The sequence below is a fragment of the Lates calcarifer genome, unplaced genomic scaffold (genome assembly GCF_001640805.2).
Source record: "Lates calcarifer isolate ASB-BC8 unplaced genomic scaffold, TLL_Latcal_v3 _unitig_4112_quiver_405, whole genome shotgun sequence".
Taxonomy (NCBI): Eukaryota; Metazoa; Chordata; class Actinopteri; family Centropomidae; genus Lates; species Lates calcarifer.
Genome location: NW_026116709.1, coordinates 196802 through 220579, shown reverse-complemented (window position 1 = coordinate 220579; position 23778 = coordinate 196802). Strand labels below are relative to the sequence as shown.

Genomic DNA, 23778 nt, shown 5'->3' with positions numbered 1-23778 from the left:
GGTGGCAACCAACATCTAGGTGCATTACCGCCACCTGCTTTGCTGGAGAGTGGATCATATTTAAATTCAATATCTGTTTAAAAACCCAGTTTCTCCCAAATAAAATACTTAAGTTACAGCTTCCTGCTCTCAGACTGATCTTCCTCTCCCTGCTTTCTGAATTGCTGCCTTTTTGGTATCTCTCTTTCCAAAGCACAGTTTTGGCACCAACATAACACTACCTTAACTACTAGCTCCTCTATTTGACAAAAAGAGTCCTTTGGGTGCTTCTATGCAAATTTGCAGTAAAATTATTCTTCATAAAAGTTACAAAATATTTTGTACACATCTGTCACCCCTGCCTCTCAGATCCAAATTGAGAGAAGGTGCCACAGTAGAGGCGCCTGACAGTGTTCTGCCTCCTAGTCTCTAAGAACCACCAGTAAACCAGCATTCTGGGAGCACAGTATTCTAGTGGGATAATAGGGAACTATAAACTCTTTAAGATATGATGGTGCTTGATCATTAAGGGCTTTGTAGGTGAGAAGGAGGGTTTTCAATTCCATTCTCAACATGGAGCTAATATAGAGAAGCAAACACAGGAGAAATATGATGTCTTTTTCTAGTTCCTGTCAGTAATTGTGCTGCAGCATTTTGGATCAACTGGGGAGTCTTCAGAGACTTACTTGAGCAGCCAAACAATAATGAATTGCAATAGTTAAGCCTATAAGTAACAAATGCATGGAATTATTTTTCTGCATCCTTTTGAGACAGAGTGCCTGATTTTGACAATATTGCGCAGGTGAAAGAAGGCTGTCCTTGAAGTTTGTTTTACATGGGAGTTCAAGGACATATCCTGATCAAAGATAACTCTGAGTTTCCTTAAGGTGGAGCTGAAGGCCAGGGCAATGTCATCTAGCATAACTATATATTAGAAAATGTCTTTCTGAGGTGTTCAATGGAAATGTATGCATTTTTATGAGTGTTTCCTGATGACATTGCCCTAAAGGAAGCATATATAAGGTGAATGAAATTGGTCCAAGCACAGGCCCCTGTGGAACTCCATGTCTAACTGCTGTATACATGGAGGATTTGTCACTGACATGTATGAACTGAAGCCTATGAGATAGATAGGATTTAAGCCAATTTAGTGTGGTTCATTTATGCCAAAAGAATGCTCTAGTCTCTGTAAGAGGATGTGATGGTCAGTGGTATCAAATGCATCACTGAGATTTAACAAGACAAGTATGGAGACAAGTCAGTTGACTGATGCGATTATAAGGTCATTTGTTACTTTTGTTCTGTAGAAAGTCACACAACTGATTTGCAATTGCTTTCTCAAGGATCTTAGAGAAAAAGGGAGGGTTAAATATGCAATACTGGGGACTTGTCATTGCAGTTTAAATGTCTCCTTAATGGTAACTTGGGAGCAAATAAGTCAAAACAAAATCAAGGTATATTTACATTTACTCATTTGGCAGACGGTTTAATCCATGAACGCAAATGTTTTGGCTCCAAGGGACAAGGGACAACACTAAAGCTTTATATATAGGCTCCATATTTATATGTATGGTGATTTCCTATTTTAAATTACATCTACTTAATCCTTACAGAGAAGCCGATCAACAGTTCTTACTGACATTCCGCCAGCCTAAAGGTGGTGGTAAAACACCGCAGGCTTTGAGGCAACTGCGCGAAATGGCAGAAGAAGAAGAATGAAACTTTGTTGGTGACCCGGCATCTGCATCATTACGTTGCTGGGCCGCATGACATGTGTGGTGCGGATAAACAACTGGGTATAAAAAGGACATCGTTTTAGCTACGTTCTTCCATAAAGTGGCAATTTAAAGTACCAAAATGCCCAGGAAAACGAAAGAGGAAGCAGAGTGGGTGGACGACGAGGTCGCCCCAGCAGCTGGTAAGATAACATTGATGTCAGTTGAGAAGCTAGCAGCAGGCTACGTAACGTTGGAGCTAACGTTCATTTAGCGGACTGGACGGAAGGTTTCAGTTGTGCCAAATTCAGCTGAAAATCTCCAGTTTCCAGTATTGGCAACAGCAGATACTTCTCCTGAACTTTACTTACATACTTAAACTCTTGCCTGAATCTTGAGCACTCTCTGAGCAATTCGAATGGAAGGCGATTCACCGAAAAGCATTAATTTAATCAAAATCACAATTCTTAACACTAGCATTGAAGTAAATGACTCAATAGTGAGATAGATAAGATCTTAAACGCTATAATAATATGGTTAAATGGTCCGTATGTTATGAAGAGACTAACCAACGCTTCATTCGATAGATTTGGTCAAAAGTTCCTGATAAGAATGTGTCGACAAACAAGATTTTATTGCTATATTTACGATTGAAGTTTGATGTAAGAACACGACGCACACATCGGCGTCATTTGGCCAACAAATGCAACTACGTCAGCATTACCAACACGATATTAAAGCTAACTGAAAGAGATAAAGGAAGCTTAATGGAATAGTGGATGGCTATTGATTTCAGCAACGCACATTTCAGCTAATACTAGCCACGATGCGCCGGTAAGTTCATGAGTGTGACGCAATATGTCAGACATTGACAGATGTGAAACAATGTGTTTGTCTCTTGGTTTTTACTTTCTTAACTGAATGTAACAACTAAAGTATAATGGAACGATGAGTAAAAGGTTGAAGTACCCACATTCAGGTCTCTATCGTGTGAACAATGTTGAACCACTAGCTCTTCATACTGTTGGTTGTTGGTGAGGTGTTGTTCCATCACAAATCTCCAGTACAGCTTCAGTGCTCTTGACATGGATTGTCCAGGTGTATAGGACTCTTTTGGAAGGATGATATATGTCCAAGATGTTTGACAACATTTGGATTATGGTCGACAATATAGACGGTCTTAAGTCTTCACTGACTGCACCAAATTTTACACCAAATAAACTAAAAAAACTACTAACTTCATTTTAGTGCAGTGTTTTTACTTGTTCCATTACTTTCTGGCTTCTGTTGAGAGACTATGTTCAGAAAGGACAAAAAGTGCTAACCATTTGTCTATGGACAAACAGTACCCTAAAAGCAAAGCTGAGAGTCAGCACTTGTCCTCATAGTCATTGTTTAATTTCCAGTGTGCAGGTGCACAGACCTGACATAACAAACATTGTTCCAATTATATTTGACAGTGCTGTACATGTCAGTTTTCCACTGATGTCCTCTGATCCTTTTGTGAAATTAAAAATGTCTTTACTTCTAACAGAAAAAACAGTGAAAAAGGGGAAGAAAGATAAAAAGGGGAAAAAGAGTGTAAGTACTTAAAATGGTTGATTTGTTGTTTTTAAGTATTAAAATTTTAGTATGCTTTATATGTATGGCATAATGTGTCTCATTGGATTTCTTGTATGAATGTTTTTGTGCAGTTCTTTGAAGAACTCGCAACAGATGGCAAACCTGAAAAGGTCCATGAGCTGGCTGTGAAAGACACTCAAGGAAAACAGGTAATCTTCACTCTGAAATTAGGTCTTAAAGTAATGAGATGACACTGTATACAATCTACTGGCTAAAAGAACTTTTTAGGCTTGCAGCAAGTACTAATTATAGAAACTCTGTAATGATTTATTGCTGCATAAGCATCACAGCTTTGCTTCACTTGCTAATGGTTTTCTTCTTCACTGCCTTAGTTGGCTTACTTTGCTGTGGTTTTTTTTTTACCTGGTATTGCTGCCTGTGTATCAGTGACCTTTTTTGAAACCATTAATCAAAGGGTTGGAGGTTTGATCTCCCACCTCCTCCTTGGCCATACGTTGAAGTACCAAGTGTGATTGGCAGGTTCACTCCACTGTCATGAGAAGGGACAGTATAACATAAAAAGTGTTAAGAAATAAAAGTGTCACTGGGGAAAAAATGCCATGGTGAAATAAAAATAGACTATTTAGATTATCTAATAATTACTTGTTTTTTATATATGTTGAACACTTAGGGGCTCCATGTGGAAGGTTTTCCTGTAAACCATGTATATATCCAAACTAATTCTAAGACATGAAATATTTGCAATAAGATATTTTCATCTAGTTAGTTTTCATTCAGGTAGTTTTTTGAGATGTGCTACTATAGTCATTACAGTTTCATTGCAGCATTATTGGCACTTATTAAGCAAATCGGGTTAATGGCCAGATATGACCAATGCACATTAAATACAGTTTCTTTGTCAATGTCGTCATGAACGCCAATGTTTTGGCTATTAGCTATATTCACTCACTCAGTTTTTACTGCCCCTGCAATCCCCTGATGCATACCACTATATTCATGCTTATCAATATCTGTCAGGATATCAGTATTAGTTTTTAAAGAGCCTTCTCCTCAAACCCCAAGACTTAAGATCAAATTGACCTACTTGTGACATAATTTGAAACTCTTCTTTTCAGCCTCAGAAAAAGAAGAAAGAGCGCCGGAAAGAAAAAGGCAGAGATGCGGATGAGGATGATGAGGATGTCATGCTGAAGCTGAAAAAGCTCTCAGTTCAAGCAAGTGATGAGGAAGATGAGCCAGGTATAATGTGTCAAGATTGGTCCTGACAATTAAATAATTCTTATTCTCACATCTATTTCATTTTATTTCATTATTTAATGTGATTGCTTTCCCTCTCCGCAGTCATTGCCCCCAGTAAAGGAAACAAGAAGAACAAGGTTTGTCATTAGTCTGCATTGGCTGTGTGTTTCACCCTCCTGACTCTTAACATGTCAGCTGTGTAAAGCATCTCTGGTGTCTTTCAGGGTGGAAATATCTTTGCTGCTCTCAGCCAGGGCCAGAGTGATGAGGATGAGGATGAGGATGAGGATGAGGATGCTGATGTGGATGAAGAAGATAAACCAGCACAAAAGGTACAGTACTGTATGGCTTAAAATTACCACAAAACAAAATTGGTGATCTTGGCTCTAGATATTTTACTCAGAATGAAATAATGCTATGTTTTAGAGTTGCTAACATAAGTGAGTTTAGCTTTGGCTATTTTTTTTCCTGGGGGGGTTTGAATGTCCCAGTTTGTCCTCACCATTCCTGTGAACTACAGTACATATTGTTATGTTTTGATGTTTGCATTTACTGTGTCATAATTAAATGGAAACTATATGTTAAAAGACAGAACTAGTTAGCTTTACTTGTCTTTAATAACTGAATGAGTTGTTTTTCATTGTGACATGAATTTTCCAATCCACAGACAAATCAGATCACAACACAGAAAACAATGAGGAGGTGTATTGCAGTTGAGTGTTGGTCAGCAGAGGGCTGTGACTGGACATTTGATTGTAGGGCTGGTTGATATGGTCAAATAATACAAATAATATGATTCACTGTATATATATTGTAATATTTTGAAATCTCCTCTAAAGCATTTCATAAATGCTTGATTTAACCTGTTGATGCATACAATCATATCAGTATGATGTATGATAGTAGTCCCATACAACACACTGTATGTCTGCATTAAAACCTGGCAGTTGGGCACATAGGCTTTTAACAGTTGTTAAATGAAAATAAATAATGGCATGATCCATGTAGGCCTATAAACTGTAGCCTAGTTTTGCAAAGTGCAAACTCAACAAAGATTCCAAGGTCTCTCTGTACATAAACAGAAAAACCTTGTCTTTCCAGTGTTATCTGTTTCCTGCATCTTTCATCCACTCATTAATCTATGCACACAGTAAGACTGGAACACAGACTGGTGTCACAGTAATTTCTTTTTCAAACATTACATTACATGACATGACATTTCACCGATCTTTTGAGTCTCTAGACATTTCAGTGATGCAACAAACTTTGCTTACAGTGATCTGTGTGTATGAAATTATCAGGCTGCATGTGATGAGGAAGATGAGGCAGAGAAGGAAGATGAAGAGAAAGCTAAAAAGAAGGCCAAGAAGGTGGAAGCCAAGCACAAGGTGGGTGCTTATTAAAGATCCAAGTCTTTATAGTGTTAATGTGTGAGTAAAGTTATGTTGAGCAAGACTGTATGGATTAAGCATGATTTTAACTCTGAACTGGCTGTTTAGGTACAGCAATTGTCCAGTCATAGCTTGCATGTACAAAAGTCTGGGCACCATACTGTCAGTACATATTAAACCCCTAGGAGGGATTCTGAGACACTTGAATATGGGCCCAGGGTTCCCCTCAATCAGTCTGTTCAGTGCAAACATAGAAGTTGTACATTTTGGCCTTGAAGGAAAACTATTGTGAGTGAGTTAAAGGACCGGCGTGTTGGATTAGTGGCACCTTGTGGTGATAATGCACATTGCAACCAAGTGAATGCCCATCCCCTCACCTCTCCCTTTCCAAACGTGTTGGAGAGTCAGTGGTGGCCATCAGGTGACAAAATGACATCAACTACTACTAGTGTTGAGTAGTCTGTCAAGTGACGAGGTTCGGTTATGTAGCTATATATAGATATTGTATAACTATAGGTAATAGCCCAAATGTATTTTTTCCATTCTTATTTTTATATTCTCTCTATTTCTTGGTCTTCTTGCTGTCCATATACTACCTACTGTGTCAGAATAAAAATGCAAAAAGAGTTCAGTTTGTCCAGTCTATAGAAACATGGCGGTGCAACATGGTGGACTCCATAGAGGAGGACCTATTCCCTATGTAGGTAGAAATGGCTAATTTTAAGCAAATGAAAACACTGATTAGTTTTAGGTGATCATACACCAATAAAAACACACTATACATGTGCTAAATCATTTTACACTCTTGACTTGAATTCTTGACACAGAATGAAGTATGTTGATCTTGCTCTAGAGACTGTTTTCATTTCATTTTGTAATGTCAGGGTTTTAAACTGGGTTTATATGAAGAGTTATGTAATTCTAAAAGTAATTTTTCTCTAGTCACCAGAAACTGATGAGAAGCCAAAGAAAAGGAAGAAACACACAACATACTTGCAGATGTTGGTTGTGTTCTTTCAATTTTTATTTAATTTTCAGCATTTTCCAAGTAATGATGATGTAACTGTGTCTCTGTAGAAAGAAAAACCTGCTGTGAGACCACACAGTGAGGATGAAGATGAGGAGGAGGATAGTGATGGAGGTGACACGATGATGGTACGTTTGTTTTGCCCCAAAGCTCTCTTGTCTCCTTCCCTGCTTTGTGTCAGTGTGTTAACTAGTCTTTCTCTGGCTGTAACCCTCAAGAGTGCTGAGGATGTCATTGCACAGCAGGCCAAGCAGCAGGAAGATGACCCGTATGCTAACCTTAGCAAAAAGGAGAAGAAGAAGAAAAAAAAACAGGTAATCATTGTATGCTGTTATTGTGTATTAATTATATGCACATCCTCCTTACTTTAAACCATTTACTTCCCCTAGATTGACTGGCATGGGAGGGGGCAGGGCGTATTGTAGCTACAGCAGCTGTATATAATGTAGCTACATTGTATACAGCTGCCGGAGAAGGACCAGCCTCCCTGCCAACAAAGCCACCGTTGCACTGTTGGCAGATAGCACCCAAAAAAAAAGAATGAACCATAAACTAAATTCAGAACATAAACTCCTCAAATGTATACAGTCAGGCCTCCAGAAAACCACAAACCTGAATAGACACTTCAAGGTGCAACCACTATGTGGTTTATTTTTATTTTATTTAATTTCCCTTTATCTTACAATCAGTCGGATGAACTCTTAATTTGAAGCAGTTTGCTGACATTTGACTTAAATGCTCATTCTTGGTCTTTACTAAAGCTGGACTGAAAGAAGACTAAAATCCTAGAGATGGCTCTAGCTCCTGAGTTGAACTACCCTGTGAGCATGCAATCTCTTCACCACATTTTCATATTTTAGATAAAATGTGTAGCCAATTTATTTGTAAGCTGGGCTCTTTACCAGAGAGCATTCATAAGGGCTCAGATAATCTCCCTTTTTTGAAGTAGAGATGACAGACCTCTGTGGGTTGAATGAATAAACAATTCATCTGAACAGCAATTGGCAGTTTAATTGGTAATTGAAAATAACTGGTGGCTGTAGCCCTATAAAAATACAGGTAATGTAAATGTCACATCATTTTTGATGTGGTGAAAAGTTATTAGAAATGTCTAGTAAAAAAATGGAAATCTTACAGCACCATAACCCTATCTCCACCTAACCCTTTGTTAAGTCCGAGATAGTGATGCTAATGATATGGTTAGGGTTATTTTGTGTTGTGCTCTTGGGTTCTTATTTCTCTGTGTTGGTGTGTATGGTTACAGATGGAGTATGAACGTCAGGTGGCCAGTGTTCGTGCTCAGAATGCCTTGGAGGGGGATTTCTCCATTTCCCAGGCTGAGATGTCCTCCAGACAGGCCATGCTGGAGAATGCCTCTGATATTAAGGTGACGTACTTATCACAGAGTGAGTGAGTGGCTTAAGATTTTTCACTCATTGTCACTCCAAAGATCTTTTTAACCTGTACTGCAGAAACGGTCTGGAGTCTCTGTTAGTGAAGATCTGTTTTGTTTACTTTAGCTTGAGAGGTTCAGCATATCTGCTCATGGCAAGGAGCTTTTCGTCAACGCTGACCTCCTGATAGTGGCAGGAAGAAGATATGGTTTGGTTGGACCAAATGGGTAAATATCTCTTATTTATTATTTATTTATCTTTTGCTTTTTATTTCCAGCCATGGAATGCAGGAGCAGAAACTCATAATGACATTACCCTGATTATCAAGTGTTGGATTGCGTATGTTACCATCATAACACGGTTAGAATTAATTTCTTGGATTGTATTCTGATTATGATGAACCTTGGGAAATTCACTGTCTACTTTCTGTATATTTGAATTAACAGCATGATGAATAGAGTATCATACCAAAAACTTTTCATAAATTACTGTGAGATCAGAATCAACTGACACTCTCTCATGTGCTTGTCTAGTCATAGACTCAATGTTTGTATCTAAATGTTTGTATCAAGACTTAAGGACCAGAACATTGCAGAACAAACAAATAGTGTTTTTCTTGTATTTCTGCACAAGTTTTTAGTTTGCTCTTGTAGATAAATTTTACCGAAGTGCCAGTGAAGTGATGTTGCACAAGAAACAGATATGGTTCTCAGACATCTTTTTGACTTTATCAGTCTCTCGCATTGTTCTGGAGGAATTTTGGCCCACTCTTCTTTACAGCGTTGCCTCAGTTCATTGATGTTTTCAGTCATTTGTTTATGCACAGCTCTTTTAAGGTCACTCCACAGCATTTCAGTCAGGTTGAGGTCTGGACTTTGACTGGGCCATCTTTTTCAGCTATTCTGTTGTAGATTTGCTGGTGTGCTTGGGATAATTTTCCTGATGCATGAACCAATTTAGGCCAAGCTTTAGTAGTCAGACAGATGACCTCATATTTGACTCTAGAATACTTTGGCATACAGAGGAGTTTGTGGTTGCATCTTTTGTGGCTGCAAAACAAGCCCAAGTCATCAGCCCTCCACCACCGTGCTCAACAGTGTGTATGAGGTGTTCGTGCTGATATGCCGTGTTTGGTTTTCACTAAACGTGGTGCTGTACATTATGATCAAACATCTCCACTTTGGTCTCATCTGTCCAAAGGCCATTGTTTCTGGAGTCTTGTGGTTTGTTCAGATGCAACTTTGCAAACCTAAGTGTGCTGCCATGTTCTTTTTAGAGAGAAGAGTCTTTCTCCTGGCAACCCTTTCAAACAAACCATACTTGTTTTGCTAGGACATCCATATTTGCTGGGACATCCACTCCTGGGAGGATTGGCAACTGTCTTGAATGTTTTCCTCTTGATAATAATCTCTCTCACTGTGGAATGATGGACTTCAAGTTGTTTTGAAAAAGCCAGCAAACTGCCAAAACTTCTGCTGAATCATCAGTTAATTAAGGGCATTTGATCAGCAGCACCTGGCTGCTAATTACCCTCTTAATTCCTATAGAAGCAGTAAGGGTGTACTTAACTTTTCACACTGCTTCTGCATTTTGGTCTAGTTTGTGTTAGATAAATAATACCATGGTGTAACATGTGTTGTTGTTGTTCATCTGTAGTTGTATTTACCTAATTTTAAAACCTGCTGAGGACCAGATGATTTTTTTTCATTATGTCCTGATACATAAAACTCTAGAATTAAAAAAGAATGTTATTTCTCCTCCACATGACTGTATTTTCCACCAAGACACCAATGACTTGCTTTGCACTGCTTCATGTGATTGAACCTCCCACCTGTGCACTCTGTTTGCCATCAGAATACCACACAGATGGGCAAATTTTAAGATCAGGAAAATAGGAAACTTATGGAGATCTGTATTGATTTGATTTGTATTGGTTATTATAATCAGTAACTAGAGGCTTTGGACTCCCCGGCTCACTCTCTCACTTGCTCTCTCTCTTACTAAAATAATATCCATTAGCTAATGCATACACAGAATAAGAACATATAAAGCTTCGGCATAACAGTTTCATGATCATTCTGTGGAAGCTTAGTCTACCTTAGTGCCAGCAGGTTTCCTTGTGATATAAGAAGTAACCAGGTTACTATGGCATGGGATAGAGAATATTTACCTGTAGATTAATAATAACTGATTTAAGTGTTCTCTTGTACTCTTGTCTTTCAGCAAAGGAAAGACCACATTATTGAAACACATAGCCAACAGAGCTCTTAGTATTCCCCCCAACATAGATGTGCTATTGTGTGAACAGGGTAAGTAACCTACCATAGCGTTCCCTCCATCATCTGTGTCTTTGTCCATGGTGTTATCGCCCACTGACTCTGTGATGTACTTGTATTTCTGTTAGAGGTGGTAGCTGATGACACACCAGCAGTGCAGGCGGTGCTGAAGGCAGACACACGCCGTCTTAAGCTTCTAGAGGAGGAGAAACAGCTCCAGGCTCGTCTGGAGAAGGGAGAGGACAGTGTGGCTGAGAGGCTGGAGAAGGTGTATGTGTGTGTGGTGTGTGTGTGTGTGTGTGGTGTGGTGCGTGCATGACACAAGACTTAGAGACCTGCAGAGTCAAATACCAGTAATCTTTGTTTAATTAATACTAATGGCATCACTCCTGCGCATATAGTTTTTATTTCCTCATCCCAGCACCATGGAGTCTAAAGACAGTCTAACAATCAACACACCACAACAAAATATTTTGACATTTGTCATTAAAAAACAACTGAATTAATTAGTTTTTCTGAATATATTTATATTGAAGCTTCATTAGTACTGACAAAGCTGGAAGAACAAAAGGCACAGACAGAGATGATTGCTCCTCTACTAATGACATTAGCATGATAACCAGGTATTGGGTTGAATATGTAACCATCATAACGGGGTTGGAATTAGTTTGTAGGATATTTGGCTCATGATGAACCACAGTTAACATAATGAAGAGAATACAAGCTGACAAAACAAAGAGACATTTCTTATATATTATATATCAGCTGTCTGATAAAGAACGAGTAATTTTATGGACATCTTCAGACAAGCAATAAATGAGGACCAAATTCTCCAAGGACCTTGAGTTGATCCTTGAGAGAAAACCTGATCTGTCCAAATTTTCTGTCTGTACATCCAAGTGTTCCTGTGTTCACACATTGTTTTGGTTTTGTGGCAACTTTACTCCTCATTTCCACCAGTAGCAGGCAGCAAGGTGAGCTCTGATAAAGCAACTTAAAGTATTACAGCAGCTTTGAAGGATGTTTCCAGTGTACTACCGGGAAAACGTGGGTCTTACCTTTGTACTTTTGGTTATCATTCCTATCAGTTTACACTAACTAAAGTGTACTTACCAGATTAATAGCTGACATCTGGAGCACAATGATATCACTAAAAAGAAGTCTATACAAGTAGTTAGACATTCAAACAAGTTGGAAACAAACATTGAAGTTAACTTAACTTATTTGGTAAAAAAAACAAAACAAAAATACAAACAGTATTTTGTCAGTATATAAACAGTAAAATGATTCTCCAAGCTGTCTGTTGTAAACATTCAGTACAGTTTACAGACTGACGTCTCAGTTCAGTCTTAATGTACTGTATATGCCATAATGGTCAGTTTTCCTGTGCAGTTGATTGTTAGTGACATTTCAGGTGCACTAACTTTGAGTTTGACCCTCAGAAAAGTGGTTCAGATAATCTGGATAAACATGTTTACACTGTGTCTGATCACCGGACTGCTTGTGTTTCTTGACCAGTCTCAGTGTTTCACCTCCTCATCAGGTCTATGAAGAGCTGAGGGCAATTGGAGCTGCAGCAGCTGAGGCCAAAGCCAGAAGGATTCTGGCTGGTCTGTCATTTACCCCTGAGATGCAGAACAGAGCCACCAAGAGGTTCTCTGGAGGGTGGAGAATGAGAGTCTCCCTTGCCAGGTACACATTTACGAACTTCATTGATGGAATAGATTCAATTCGAACCTGTTAGATGTTTTTTTTTTCCATTTTCTCCTACCTTCTTTACCCACAGAGCTCTGTTCATGGAACCCACATTACTGATGCTGGACGAACCCACAAACCACCTGGACCTGAACGCTGTCATCTGGCTTAACAAGTATAAATGATTTTTCCTAATCTAATAATGAATAATATCATATCAAGATTTGCCACTAGTTTTCCATCTAGAGTTATGGATCTAAAAATAAAAGAGGCTTTTAGTCTTGTTTAGTGATATGCTTCCATGTGTTGCAGAAATTTGCAGTGTTAATAAGAAAAAAAGTTTGTTGTAGCTCTATAATATTTACAGGAAAAGAATTAGAGAGGTGTGTGTACTCTATTCCACTCACAGCTACCTTCAAGGCTGGAAGAAGACTCTTCTCATAGTTTCCCATGACCAGAGTTTCCTTGATGATGTGTGTACAGATATCATCCACTTAGACAACCAGAAACTCTACTACTACAGAGGGAACTACTGTAAGTATCCATTTAGATCAATGTCTCGCAGATTAGGGATATGTATTGTGTTTAAGATAACATGATCCAGGACTGAAATTACTGAAATTAAGTTGAGGGTGCTTTTAAAAATGATACAGTTAATAGTTATAATAATAATCAATGAACTTCATCCAGAGTGCAATAAAGAGAGAAAGTTGGGGAAGTTGCCACAGTTCTTCAGCGGATTTAGTCTGTCTCAGTGTCTTCTGTCTCTTCATGTTACCCCACACTGACTCCATGATGTTGAGATCAGGGCTCTGTGGGGGTCGGACCAGGACTCCTTGTTGTCCTTCTTGTTTTGGAAGATAGTTGTTTATGACTCTGCTGCAGAGTAAATCTGGGACCAATCAGATGCCTCTGTGATGGTATTGTGATAGAATGAATAAATAAAAATTACTTAACTTTGCACCGTATTGTAGATTAAATTCCCATTGAGAATGTGCCCTGTTCAGTTTGATGTTTGATACATCTGTGCTGAATTGATGCTGTAGCTACAGCTTGGTTTACACTCCAACACACCAAGGCATAAATATAAACACAGTGGTGCAGGCCACATGCATAGACTATGGTGTAGGGCTCTGTGTCAATGCTGTTAATGTTCTCTAAGTAGGAAAATGTTTACCTTAATTAATCTGAAATTCAGTCCTAGTGTCTGCATTGAAATTTGCATTTTGTGTTTTTGTAGCTCCTACAGTAGGAATGGAACTTAAAATAGTGAGAATTGATAGATTACAGTAGCCCAGTGGTCTGGCTCAGTGTAATGGTTTGACAGAGTAAGACACAGCTGAAAACGGACAGTGGGAATCCTGCTTTTGCATTGCTTAGTGTTTTTTGTTTTTTTGTTTTTCCTCAAGTGACCTTCAAGAAGATGTATGTGCAGAAGCAGAAAGAACTGCAGAAACAGTATGACAAGCAGGAGAAGAAACTCAAAGAGCTAAAGGCTGGTGGCAAGTCCACCAAACAGGCTGTAAGTATGGCTGCCCCCTGGGGGTCCAGCTTTATAAATTGTAAAGTTGACCTCAAAACAAAATAAATGACTTTAAAGAAAAAAATAATCTCAACAGCTTTACTGTAATTAATTAAAAAGTGAAACAAAATACAACAGTTCTTTCTTCATAGATGGGTCAAATGAACAGCTCTTTCACAGTTGACACTATTGAAATGTGTCTATAGAGTCAACAGCATTAAATTCTGGATGCAAGCTAAGGTTACCATGTACGCTACACCTTACCATTCCCAGTTGACACCAACACCAGTGCTTTAGCCATCCATTCTGTCATGTTGTTGAGGCTTACACAATTTTTTAAATGTCTTTCCTCAGGAGAAGCAGACTAAGGATGTCCTCACCAGAAAGCAGCAGAAAGGCAAGAAGAAAGGAGGTCAGGAAGAGGAGAGCCGAGAGGCCACCGAGCTGCTCAAGAGGCCTAAAGAATACACTGTCAAGTTTACCTTCCCCAACCCACCTCCTCTCTCACCACCCATACTGGGACTACACAGTAAGAATATCTACAGACTGCTGCAGCAGCTCAGTGCCTAGGGCCCCAACCCCTTTTTTAGAGCTGTGCTGAAAATGTTTTAGTGGTACTGTTGACAGCTGACTGTGGAACTGAGTTAAACAGACAGGTAAAACTTTGAAGGAGGCAGGGAAGGATTGACTACATGGTTTGGCTACATTAACCTTGAGTCATGATGGGGACAACAGTGTCAAATAAACATCAGAGGAACACATTGTCATGAATTGCTGAGAGTTGATAGGAAAGAGGGGAGAAGTTGTCCTATCTTCATTTGTTAGAGTTACTAAAAACTATTAATTATTACCTAGTTTTGAATTTTACTGATGATAATTACAGTTCAATCCACTTGTTTTGATGTGCAGTTTGACAAAAAGTGGAAAGATTGTGTGTGTGTGGATAGAGTCAACAAATACATTTCATAAAATTGTATTAGTCTTATGCAAGCACAGTTACTTGTGTCATGTGTCACAATGTCATATTGTCACATCCTCTGTAGTGTGTTTGTGTAACAGTAGTTGATGACAGATTTTTGACTTGAAATAATTTTTGACTCCTTGGTTTCTCTGCACAGGTGTTGACTTTGGCTATGAGGGTCAGAAGCCTCTATTCAAAAACGTGGACTTTGGGATTGACATGGACTCCAGGAGTAAGTGTGCTGCCTCTATTATGATTCCAGGGTAACAATGAGAATGTTGATAGGAGTGAAACACCAGTGGTATTGTTCAGGTTTTGGCCCGTATACTTGTTCAATCAAGGCTGAATCACCCTATTGCTGAAAACAGAATGTCTTTCTTGAGAATTTCTGGTTCTGCAATGTAGAACAGAACTAAACATAGAAGTGCTCAAGAAGGATAATATATTGTTAATGTTGAGATCATGGCAGAAAAAACAGAAGCAGCACCATTGTAGAGAAGTTTCTTTTCTAAATGTCCCTCAAATCGTTACTGCACATTATTTCAACTCTGACATTACTTTTTTCCTTCTTTCGTCAAGTTTGTATAGTTGGACCTAATGGAGTTGGGAAGAGTACCCTGCTGCTGCTTCTCAATGGGAAAATAAATCCTGTAAGTGTGTAGAAATGCAAAGATTTCAAAATTTCTAAAATATCTGGTGGAAAAAGTCAATGAACCCTTCAGAGTAATCTGCATTTATATGTACATTTGTCTTAAACTATGGTCAGATCTTCATCTAAGTTACAATAATAAACAAACACAATCTATTTTAACCAACAACACACAAATAATTGTGTTGTTTTTTTTCCATATAGGAAACATCATTAAAACATTGACATTGTAGGTTGGAAAAAGTATGTGACATCAACAAAAGCTAACTGGAGTCAGGAGCTAACAAAACTGGAGCCCAGTCAATGAACCGATGATTGGAGGTGTGGGTTAGAGCTACTTTGACTAAAAAACACTCAAACATTTGAGTTTGCTGTTCAAAGGAAGGATCTGCTGATGTGATCCATGCCTTGAAAAAAGACTTCTTGTTGTAGATCAAGAATTGTTGATTTACAAGAAGCTGGACAGGGTTATAGAGTCATCTCAAAGAGTTTAGATACTCATCAGTCCACAATCAGACAGATGTCTATAAATGGAGATGATTTACCTTCTAGAAGTGGGCGCTCAGTTTGACTCACCACTACTGGTGAAATGTGTAATATTTGAAGAACAGTGGAGACAGCATCATGATTTGGGGTTTTGCATGTTCTGGGCCTGGACAGCTTGCCCTCATCCAAGTTAAAATGAATCTCTAAGTTTTATCAAGGTATCTTCCAGGATAATGTCAGGATGACTGTCCACCAACTTAGCAGAAGTTGGGTGATGCTGCAGGACAGTGACTCTAAATATCAAAGTAAATCTACTGGAATGACAAAGAAAATCCATCTTCTGGAGTGGCCCAGTCAGAATCCAGACCATAACCCAATAGAAATGATGTGGAATGACCTCAGAGGGCTGTTCACACCAGACATCTTAAGAACGTGTCTGAGCTGAAGTACTTCTGTACAGAGAATAGTCCAAATTTCCCTCTGATCATTGTGAAGGGGTTCACTTACTGTTTCCAACAGCACTGTGAATGTTTCAGGGGTGTGCTCAATAATGAGACAAAAGATTGTAATTGTGTATCACACTGAGTTTGTCTATGCTTTGGACTTAAATGAAGATCAGATCACATTTTATGATCAATTAATGTAGGGAACCAGATAATTCAAAAGGGTTTACTCACTCTTTCATACCACTGTACACTACTGAGTTAACTGGATGTTTCTTTTTTAGACTAAAGGTGAGATGAGGAAGAATCATCGTCTGGTGAGTACCTCTGCATTGCTGTTTGAATCTTAAAATGTTAAATTATAGACCGCATGCTTACACTGCGTCACTCTGAACTTAGCAGCTGTTGGCAGGGCCAGAGGCCTTTGGACCCTGTTCATGTTGAGTCTGTCTGCAGTAACAAAGTTCTGATCTGACAAAACATGTCCTCACTGTTCTAGCATTGGTTTTCAGGATGTTTCTATCATTTTAATGATTTCCCATAGCCTGTCAGGCACAAGGTGTACATACCAGATGCACCTGAAACAAAGTCACATTCATTGTGATATAATGAGCTGTGCCAGTTTGCCTGAGTTAAAATGGGAAGTTGAGTTGTTGACAACTTAACTGTGCTGGTAGCTTATTGACCATTGTCAGCTCAGAATCATTTAGTGACCGCTGGAGACACAAAGCAGATATATAAAGGCTGTATGTTGTTTCTATGCAGGAAATACCATGTTTGTCATGTCAGGTTTACTTTTTACCAGCAAGGAGGAGTGCTGTCAGTGAAAAACAAAGCCATATAAATTAACTATTTGTATTTACACACAACTGAAGAAACAATTTCCTTTGAATTAAACTTTTTCAGTAAGTGAAGTCCTGCTGTCTAGCTCCATTTTCCTTTTGAAGTGGTCCAGGGTATTGGTCAGTTTACTTGATGAAAAGCTGTAACTTGGTTGTTTTGTCTGCCTACAGAAAGTGGGCTTCTTCAACCAGCAGTACGCTGATCAGTTGAATATGGAGGAGACTGCGACAGAGTACCTGATGAGGAACTTCAACCTTCCCTACCAGGATGGCAGGAAATGCCTGGGACGTTTTGGCCTGGAAAGCCACGCCCACACCATTCAGATCTCCAAGCTCTCTGGTACAATCATAATCTGTCAGACATTTCCTGTCAACTGTCATGATGGACACATTTTCTAACACTATGTGGACTTCATCTCCAATAGGTGGTCAGAAGGCCAGAGTAGTATTTGCTGAACTGGCATGTCGTCAGCCTGATGTACTGATCTTGGTAAGAGCCACTGACTTTTTCTCCACAATGCTGATGAATGAATCCTATAACTAACTGTCTTTTTTTACTCATAGGATGAACCCACCAACAATTTGGACATTGAGTCAATTGATGCCTTATCAGAGGCCATCAATGAATACAAAGGAGGTAAGAAAAGTGATTATGAATGCTCATTGTGAATTTATTTATTTAAATTATGTTAGTTTGTCCAGTTACTTGTGAGCCTCTGAAAATGGAGGGACTATAAATGGCTGCAATTCCTCAACAGTCAATAGTGTTTTTGAAGTAAAGCTGAAAGTCATTCGAATCACATCTTATTGACTTTGCTAAATTCCATTGCGGTGGTGTACAGAGGCAAAATCCTGAAAATTGTGTCAAATACTTATGGAACCAACTAGGTGTCTGTCAGGAACTGTGCTTAAAAAACCCCCCCCAAGAGATTCAATTAGAAACTAGAAAAGTACTGAGCTGTAGAGAGAGGTTTGTTCCCAAGTGCCTAAATAGAGACACTGATCAGCTAAGACTATAGATGATCAATTCATACATAAAGCTGTCCACCACATCTTAACATACCAGTGAACTGGCTCGGTCTTTACCATAGAACTAATATGCTGTCCTTCCTGTCTAGCTGTGATCATTGTGAGTCATGATGCCCGGCTCATCACAGAGACTCAGTGCCAGTTGTGGGTGGTGGAAGACTGTACAGTCAACCAGATTGACGGAGACTTTGATGATTACAAGCGGGAGGTGTTGGAGGCCCTGGGAGAGACCATGGTCAACAAGGTCAATGCATGACCACACAGAAGACAGCATCCCTCCACCACTCCATCTAGACTGCTCAGCATGTCTCACAAAGTAACACTCATAAATAAAAAATGTTGGATTTGTTGGGTTGGATATCTTTTCCATTCTGGACTGTAACATCTTTAATGGGTTGTAGATGGACATATATTGGAATGTTTATCTTAACATTAATTTCTAAAAATAAAGATGGAGAAGAACTGTCTTGAATAATGATCTGTGGTCAAAATATACTAAAGCTAAACAATAAAATACATAAATTTTTCATCATGTGGTTTATTTTGTATTTTTATGTGCATACATGTAGGATATGAAAACAGAGTGGAAATTCACACGGTCTATAACACTTGTACATATGAACAGCAGATCAAAGTGAACTTAAGTGACAGTTACTCTGTCAACAGGACTAGCTGTATAGTCTCCATCACTTTAAGTAAGCCTTGTATGTCTTCTTGACTTTAGTCACTTCATTCTCATCAGGCACTATTTCACCGTACCATTTATACCATGTGTCACCAGAGGTTAAGGATGGGGGAGGTGGTGTGGACCCCACGGCATCATGGGAATTGGAGAAGTCTTCTCCCAAAAATTCCACATGTGGAATCTGAAAGGGTAGTAAACCTGAGAGAGGACACAAGGTGTTAGTGGTACCTGGCTGGTTCTGTCATCACAAAAAAAAAACTTAATTTCATCATCCTCTGAGACGTTTTAATACATTTAACAGAGAAATCCCCTCAGTTGGCTGTGGTAAGACTTCATCGTAAGACTTGCTTTGCACCACCTCAACAAGCTGCTAACCACCTGTAAGAACTTTAGTTTTATACGGATGCCAGAGGAGAGGACTAGGGCGAGCCTCCCTGTCAGCAGAGCTACATGCAAAAAACACAAATATTTTGATCGGACTTTTCCAACGTTTAGGGTCGATGTGTGTCCATCTATGATTTTACAGACGTACTGCACTTGTTGGAGCTTTTTTTTTTTTTTTTTTTTACACTTAACATGTTCAGTTGTACACCTAGCTTCTCTGCGGCTCTTCTGCTCCTGCGTGCAGTCAGCAGAGACACACACACACAAGTGAAAAACTGGATACTTGTAACTTTGTGTAAGTTGCCATTGCTGCCACTAGATGGCATGACATTTACTGACAATACCTACAGGTACCTGCCATTTTCTAAATCTTTGAAGTAATTTGTACTTAAAATTGTAGGGTTAGGTTAATAATAATAATAATAATAATAATAATAATAATAATGATAATAATAAAGCCATTCATACCTACAAGCAATTCAGAGTCATCAGTTAACCTGCATGTCTTTGGACTGTGGGAGCTGGAGTACCCAAAGAGAACCCATGCAGTCACAGGAAGAACATGCAAACTCCACACAGAAAAGCCAAGGGCTCAAACCCGGAGCCTTCTTGCTGTGAGGCGACAGCGCTAACCACTTTACCACCGTGCCCTAAATTGTCCGTAGGTATGAATTTAAGTTGTTAATGGTTGGTTGTCTCTATATGTCAGCCCTGTGATGGACTAGCGATCTGTACAGGGTGTACCCCACCTCTCGCCCAGTAACAGCTGGGATAGGCTCCAGTCCCCAGCAACCCTTAATGGATAAGCAGTATAGATAATGGATGGATAATAATAATAAGAAGAATAATGTAAGAACAGAGAGATCTGGAAGGGGCTGAGGGACAGAGGGTTATGGTTAAATCTTTCCTTGTGTTACGCACCGTGATCTCGGGCTGTGTTGATAGCCTCATTTAACTTCTTCTGCTGCTTCATACACACACCTGGAGATAGTAGAACCATTACAACGTGAGCCACCTGGTAATTAACTGGGAGACCCTTATACATCAAAACATGTGCTAACTTTGATGGCTTGGTAACTTACCAGTTCGAGTGGGATCATACACCATTCCAGTGTAGGGACTAATGAACTGCTGCAGTAATTTTACATTCTACAGGAGACAATACATTTGGGGGAATGAGACAGTCAGTTAAACTGCATAAAATTGCAACATAAAGCTGTATATATGTTAATGTCAAATATGTGATCTAATTAACCCAATTTGATCAATTATTTATACAACAAAGACAGCAAAATAATAACTGCTGGTATTTATATTGACTGAAGATATTTGCCACCATACTCATTAGGAACTCATTGCATTTGCAGTTTCAAGTTCAGGGTTTTCTCAATAAACTACATTAACAAACACCCCCCCCCCTTCTGTGTACAGCTCCATAACAGACAGTTAGTGTTCTTGAATGCATATTCAACAGTCGTGGAAGTCGTCAGATCCTTTAAATAAAAGTACCAACAATGTAAAAATCCAAGTAAAATTCCTGCAGTCAAAATCCTAAGCAAAAGTTAAAGTACTGTCAGCAAAATGGACTGTAGGTAAGTATGTCTCCTGTGGCTGATGTATTCTTTTGTCTGACTTTATTAGACTGTTAATATTGGGTTATGTAGCTGCTTGAAGTGGAGCTGGTTTTAACTACTTAATATACAGTTAGCTGGTTAAGTCCAGCGGTTGCCAACCTAGGGGCAAGGCCCCTCCAAAAGGTCACTGGGTAAATCTGAGGGGTCATCAAATGATTAATGGGATAAGAAAGAAGAAAAACAAGGTTCTGGCTCACTGGTTTATTTTAAGTTTTTGGACTTCTCTAATCTTCACTTTTCTAGTGAAATATATAGTGATTTTACCTCTTCTTAAGTTTAACCATCTTCAGGCAGGAAATCACTTGCTAACAACTGTGACACTTAAAATATAACAACAGGCCCCAGCTAGACCCCTGATTCTTATAAGAGGTCTCAAACAAGAAATTATGGGAAGCACTGGTTTCATCTGGTTTTTATGTAAAATATGAATGAGAAGTAATTAGTAACTAAAGCTGTCAAATAAATATGCAGTAAAAAGTACAATATTTTCCTCTAACTGTAGTGGATTGTACATAAAACATGTACGTAAGAGCAGTATTTGAGTGAATGTACTTAGAGTACACAAGAAAACTAAGTACATCCCTGGTCAGTATCATTTAAGTCTTAAGTAATGACACATCCTGTCCATATAATACAATGTTATTTGTTTTTAGCCAAAGCCCAAATTAATTTGAAAACCAGAATTGTTTGACTAATTAAACTATAATGAAAAGCTCCATATTTAACTGCAGCAAAAGTCAGTGCATCCCTCATTAGTGAGATTCCACCTGTTCCACTGCACTTTAAAATATTCCCAGGGTTTCCTGTTGGATTCAGGTCAGGGGGACATCACTCTGGTGAGGTCAGAGTTTTCACTGTTTGATTTTGGCAATGGGATCATTGTCATGTCAAATTCATCTCTTGCATAGCTCATTGAGATAAGGTCAGAGGTTTCAGAGTTTCAGAGTTCATGCAATGTTATTTACACTGTCTGATCAATCACTGAAACACCAGTTTCCACAGATAATCTTAGTGATTACTTATAAACCCTCTGTCTGTACAAAGAACAAACTGTGTTACTAAACTCTCTGATGCATTATTAAGACAATAGTGTACTGCAGGAAGTGGTACTGTATATTACTATCAGAATGGTGAGAAAAAGGTGAGTAACAAAAGAAGACGCGCGTTGGTCAGGAGTTCATCCTACAGCATGATAATGAGCCAAACATCAGAGGAAAAGAACAACACACTGGCTTCAAATAATGAAGCAGCAGCACAGTCTCCAGACTTAAACCTCATGGAGCTGGTTTGGGATGAAATGGACAGAGGGGTGAAAGGAAAGGAACCTACAAGTGCAACACATTTGTGGGAACTTCAGCAACAGTGTTGAGGCAAACTTTCCAAACAGCGATTCATTTCCATTGTAGACAGAATGTCATAAGTGTGTTTGGCTTCGAAATGAGTCCGAAATTTGGATTAGTTCAACCATAATCCAATGCTTTAATTTCAGAGACACTGAGATTTAATTATGTAAATTTAACAGCTGTAAAAACAACAGTGTTCTAAAACATCTGACTGGTAGTGTATGTATGTTTAATGTGCAGTGAGACCGTGAGAGTGACTGAGATTGTGAGAACCCACCTGATGATGAATAATAACATTTGGATCCCGACAAATTGGACAGGGGTTTCCACATATCTGGTCTCCCCTCTACAGAAACAGAAACAGAAATAGTGTTGATGCTACTTTAAATTACAGATGCAGGTAATTAATGTAAGGTATCCCTGATTAAATAACATAGATATTTTACAATGCAGGTCTTGCGTGTCTTCTGTGGGGGAATGCCTCCTTTGTGGTTCCTCCTATAGCCTGCCCACACTGGACTGGTGCCATACCGATCAATGTACTCTGTCAGGGGAAATAATAACATTGTAAAACCAAATGTGAGGGCCAAAACTGTTTCTTGATTTTCCTTTACATACCCTCACTCTCCAAGTAATCCCACGGTCTGTCCTTGTAGCGGGAGAGAGCCTCAGCAGCATCCTCATCCTGGAGTGATGCTGCTTTGCAGAAAGAGTGACTTGGAGGTATGTATGGAGAGATGGCTGGACATATTCTTCCTAGTGGCCTCTGTAGACAGGGCTGAAAGTACAAGGAAGTCATCATTGCAACATCCCACTCACCTTATGAGCCCTCACCCCCTGCTGTGCATAATTACACACATCATTTATGTAGAGTGTTATGGATGCATGACGTCCATATATGCATTTATGAGTTGCGGTCAGTGTAAAATTGCCTTGCCTTTCGGACACCGTCGATATATAACCTATCACCGTGAAATGTACGTGGCTTCCTATGGCTGTCATTACAAAGTCAATTTCTGTAGGGTACCACACTAATGCCATAAATGCTGTATGGCGAGATATGCAGTAACCACACGTTATTTACTCACAAGTCTAATAATTCTCACTTGTTCTATTGTGGATGCTCTACTGACGATAGGTAATTAAATTAAATCAAGTCAATGCCGGGGTATTTTACCCGACCAACCCATAATTCGTGGTTAACAAAGGCTACGTGGCAAAGTAATCTCCCAGCGACTCATTCGTGCAAACTAAATGAATAAATAATGAGATAATTAAAGTAATACCTGAGACTGTCGTAATGGATAGAAAATTGAAGGCGATAAACCACACAAAACCTTCGCGACGCGTTGCATGGAGGCAGCCATTTTTCTGTCACAGTGGGGTTATAGGTGAAAGGTGAAAGATCAAGCTACGCTGTAGCTGAGCTGTATCGAGTGTGACATTTTATACAGAAGTTAAATTATCAGTGAGTCCTTAGTATTATATTTAAAACCACAT

General features: G+C 39.1%; 2 protein-coding genes across 2 annotated transcripts; one reads left to right on the top strand and one right to left on the bottom strand.

Moving 5' to 3' along the window:
- The first annotated feature begins 1712 nt into the window (after positions 1 to 1712).
- abcf1 (ATP-binding cassette, sub-family F (GCN20), member 1) lies at positions 1713 to 18761 on the top strand. Its single transcript, XM_018695469.2, has 25 exons — positions 1713 to 1897; positions 3229 to 3275; positions 3389 to 3466; positions 4394 to 4517; positions 4620 to 4654; positions 4742 to 4849; positions 5819 to 5905; positions 6986 to 7063; positions 7154 to 7249; positions 8200 to 8322; positions 8456 to 8556; positions 10553 to 10638; positions 10734 to 10873; positions 12149 to 12297; positions 12392 to 12475; positions 12710 to 12834; positions 13710 to 13822; positions 14177 to 14351; positions 14941 to 15015; positions 15363 to 15433; positions 16646 to 16678; positions 17375 to 17543; positions 17629 to 17693; positions 17768 to 17840; positions 18322 to 18761. The coding sequence occupies exons 1-25, from the start codon at positions 1837 to 1839 to the stop codon at positions 18486 to 18488; spliced, it is 2463 nt and encodes an 820-aa protein (XP_018550985.1). The 5' UTR covers positions 1713 to 1836; the 3' UTR covers positions 18489 to 18761.
- mrps18b (mitochondrial ribosomal protein S18B) lies at positions 18751 to 23725 on the bottom strand. The gene is made up of 7 exons (XM_018695471.2): positions 23565 to 23725; positions 22897 to 23056; positions 22725 to 22822; positions 22556 to 22624; positions 20384 to 20450; positions 20223 to 20282; positions 18751 to 19115 (listed from the first exon to the last, which is right to left on the bottom strand). Exons 1-7 carry the CDS (start codon positions 23643 to 23645, stop codon positions 18919 to 18921), a joined length of 732 nt encoding a protein of 243 aa, XP_018550987.1. The 5' UTR covers positions 23646 to 23725; the 3' UTR covers positions 18751 to 18918.
- Between the last annotated feature and the right edge of the window lie 53 nt (positions 23726 to 23778).

Coding starts and splice junctions, on each gene's coding strand:
- abcf1 (XM_018695469.2), top strand. CDS start 1,837: ATGCCCAGGAAAACGAAAGAGGAAGCAGAGTGGGTGGACGACGAGGTC. Junction 12,298..12,391: donor ATGAGAGTCTCCCTTGCCAG/GTACACATTTAC, acceptor CTTTACCCACAG/AGCTCTGTTCATGGAACCCA. Junction 14,352..14,940: donor ACCCATACTGGGACTACACA/GTAAGAATATCT, acceptor TTCTCTGCACAG/GTGTTGACTTTGGCTATGAG.
- mrps18b (XM_018695471.2), bottom strand. CDS start 23,645: ATGGCTGCCTCCATGCAACGCGTCGCGAAGGTTTTGTGTGGTTTATCG. Junction 23,057..23,564: donor ATCCATTACGACAGTCTCAG/GTATTACTTTAA, acceptor TTGTACTTTCAG/CCCTGTCTACAGAGGCCACT. Junction 19,116..20,222: donor CAACACAGCCCGAGATCACG/GTGCGTAACACA, acceptor GTCCTCTCTCAG/GTTTACTACCCTTTCAGATT.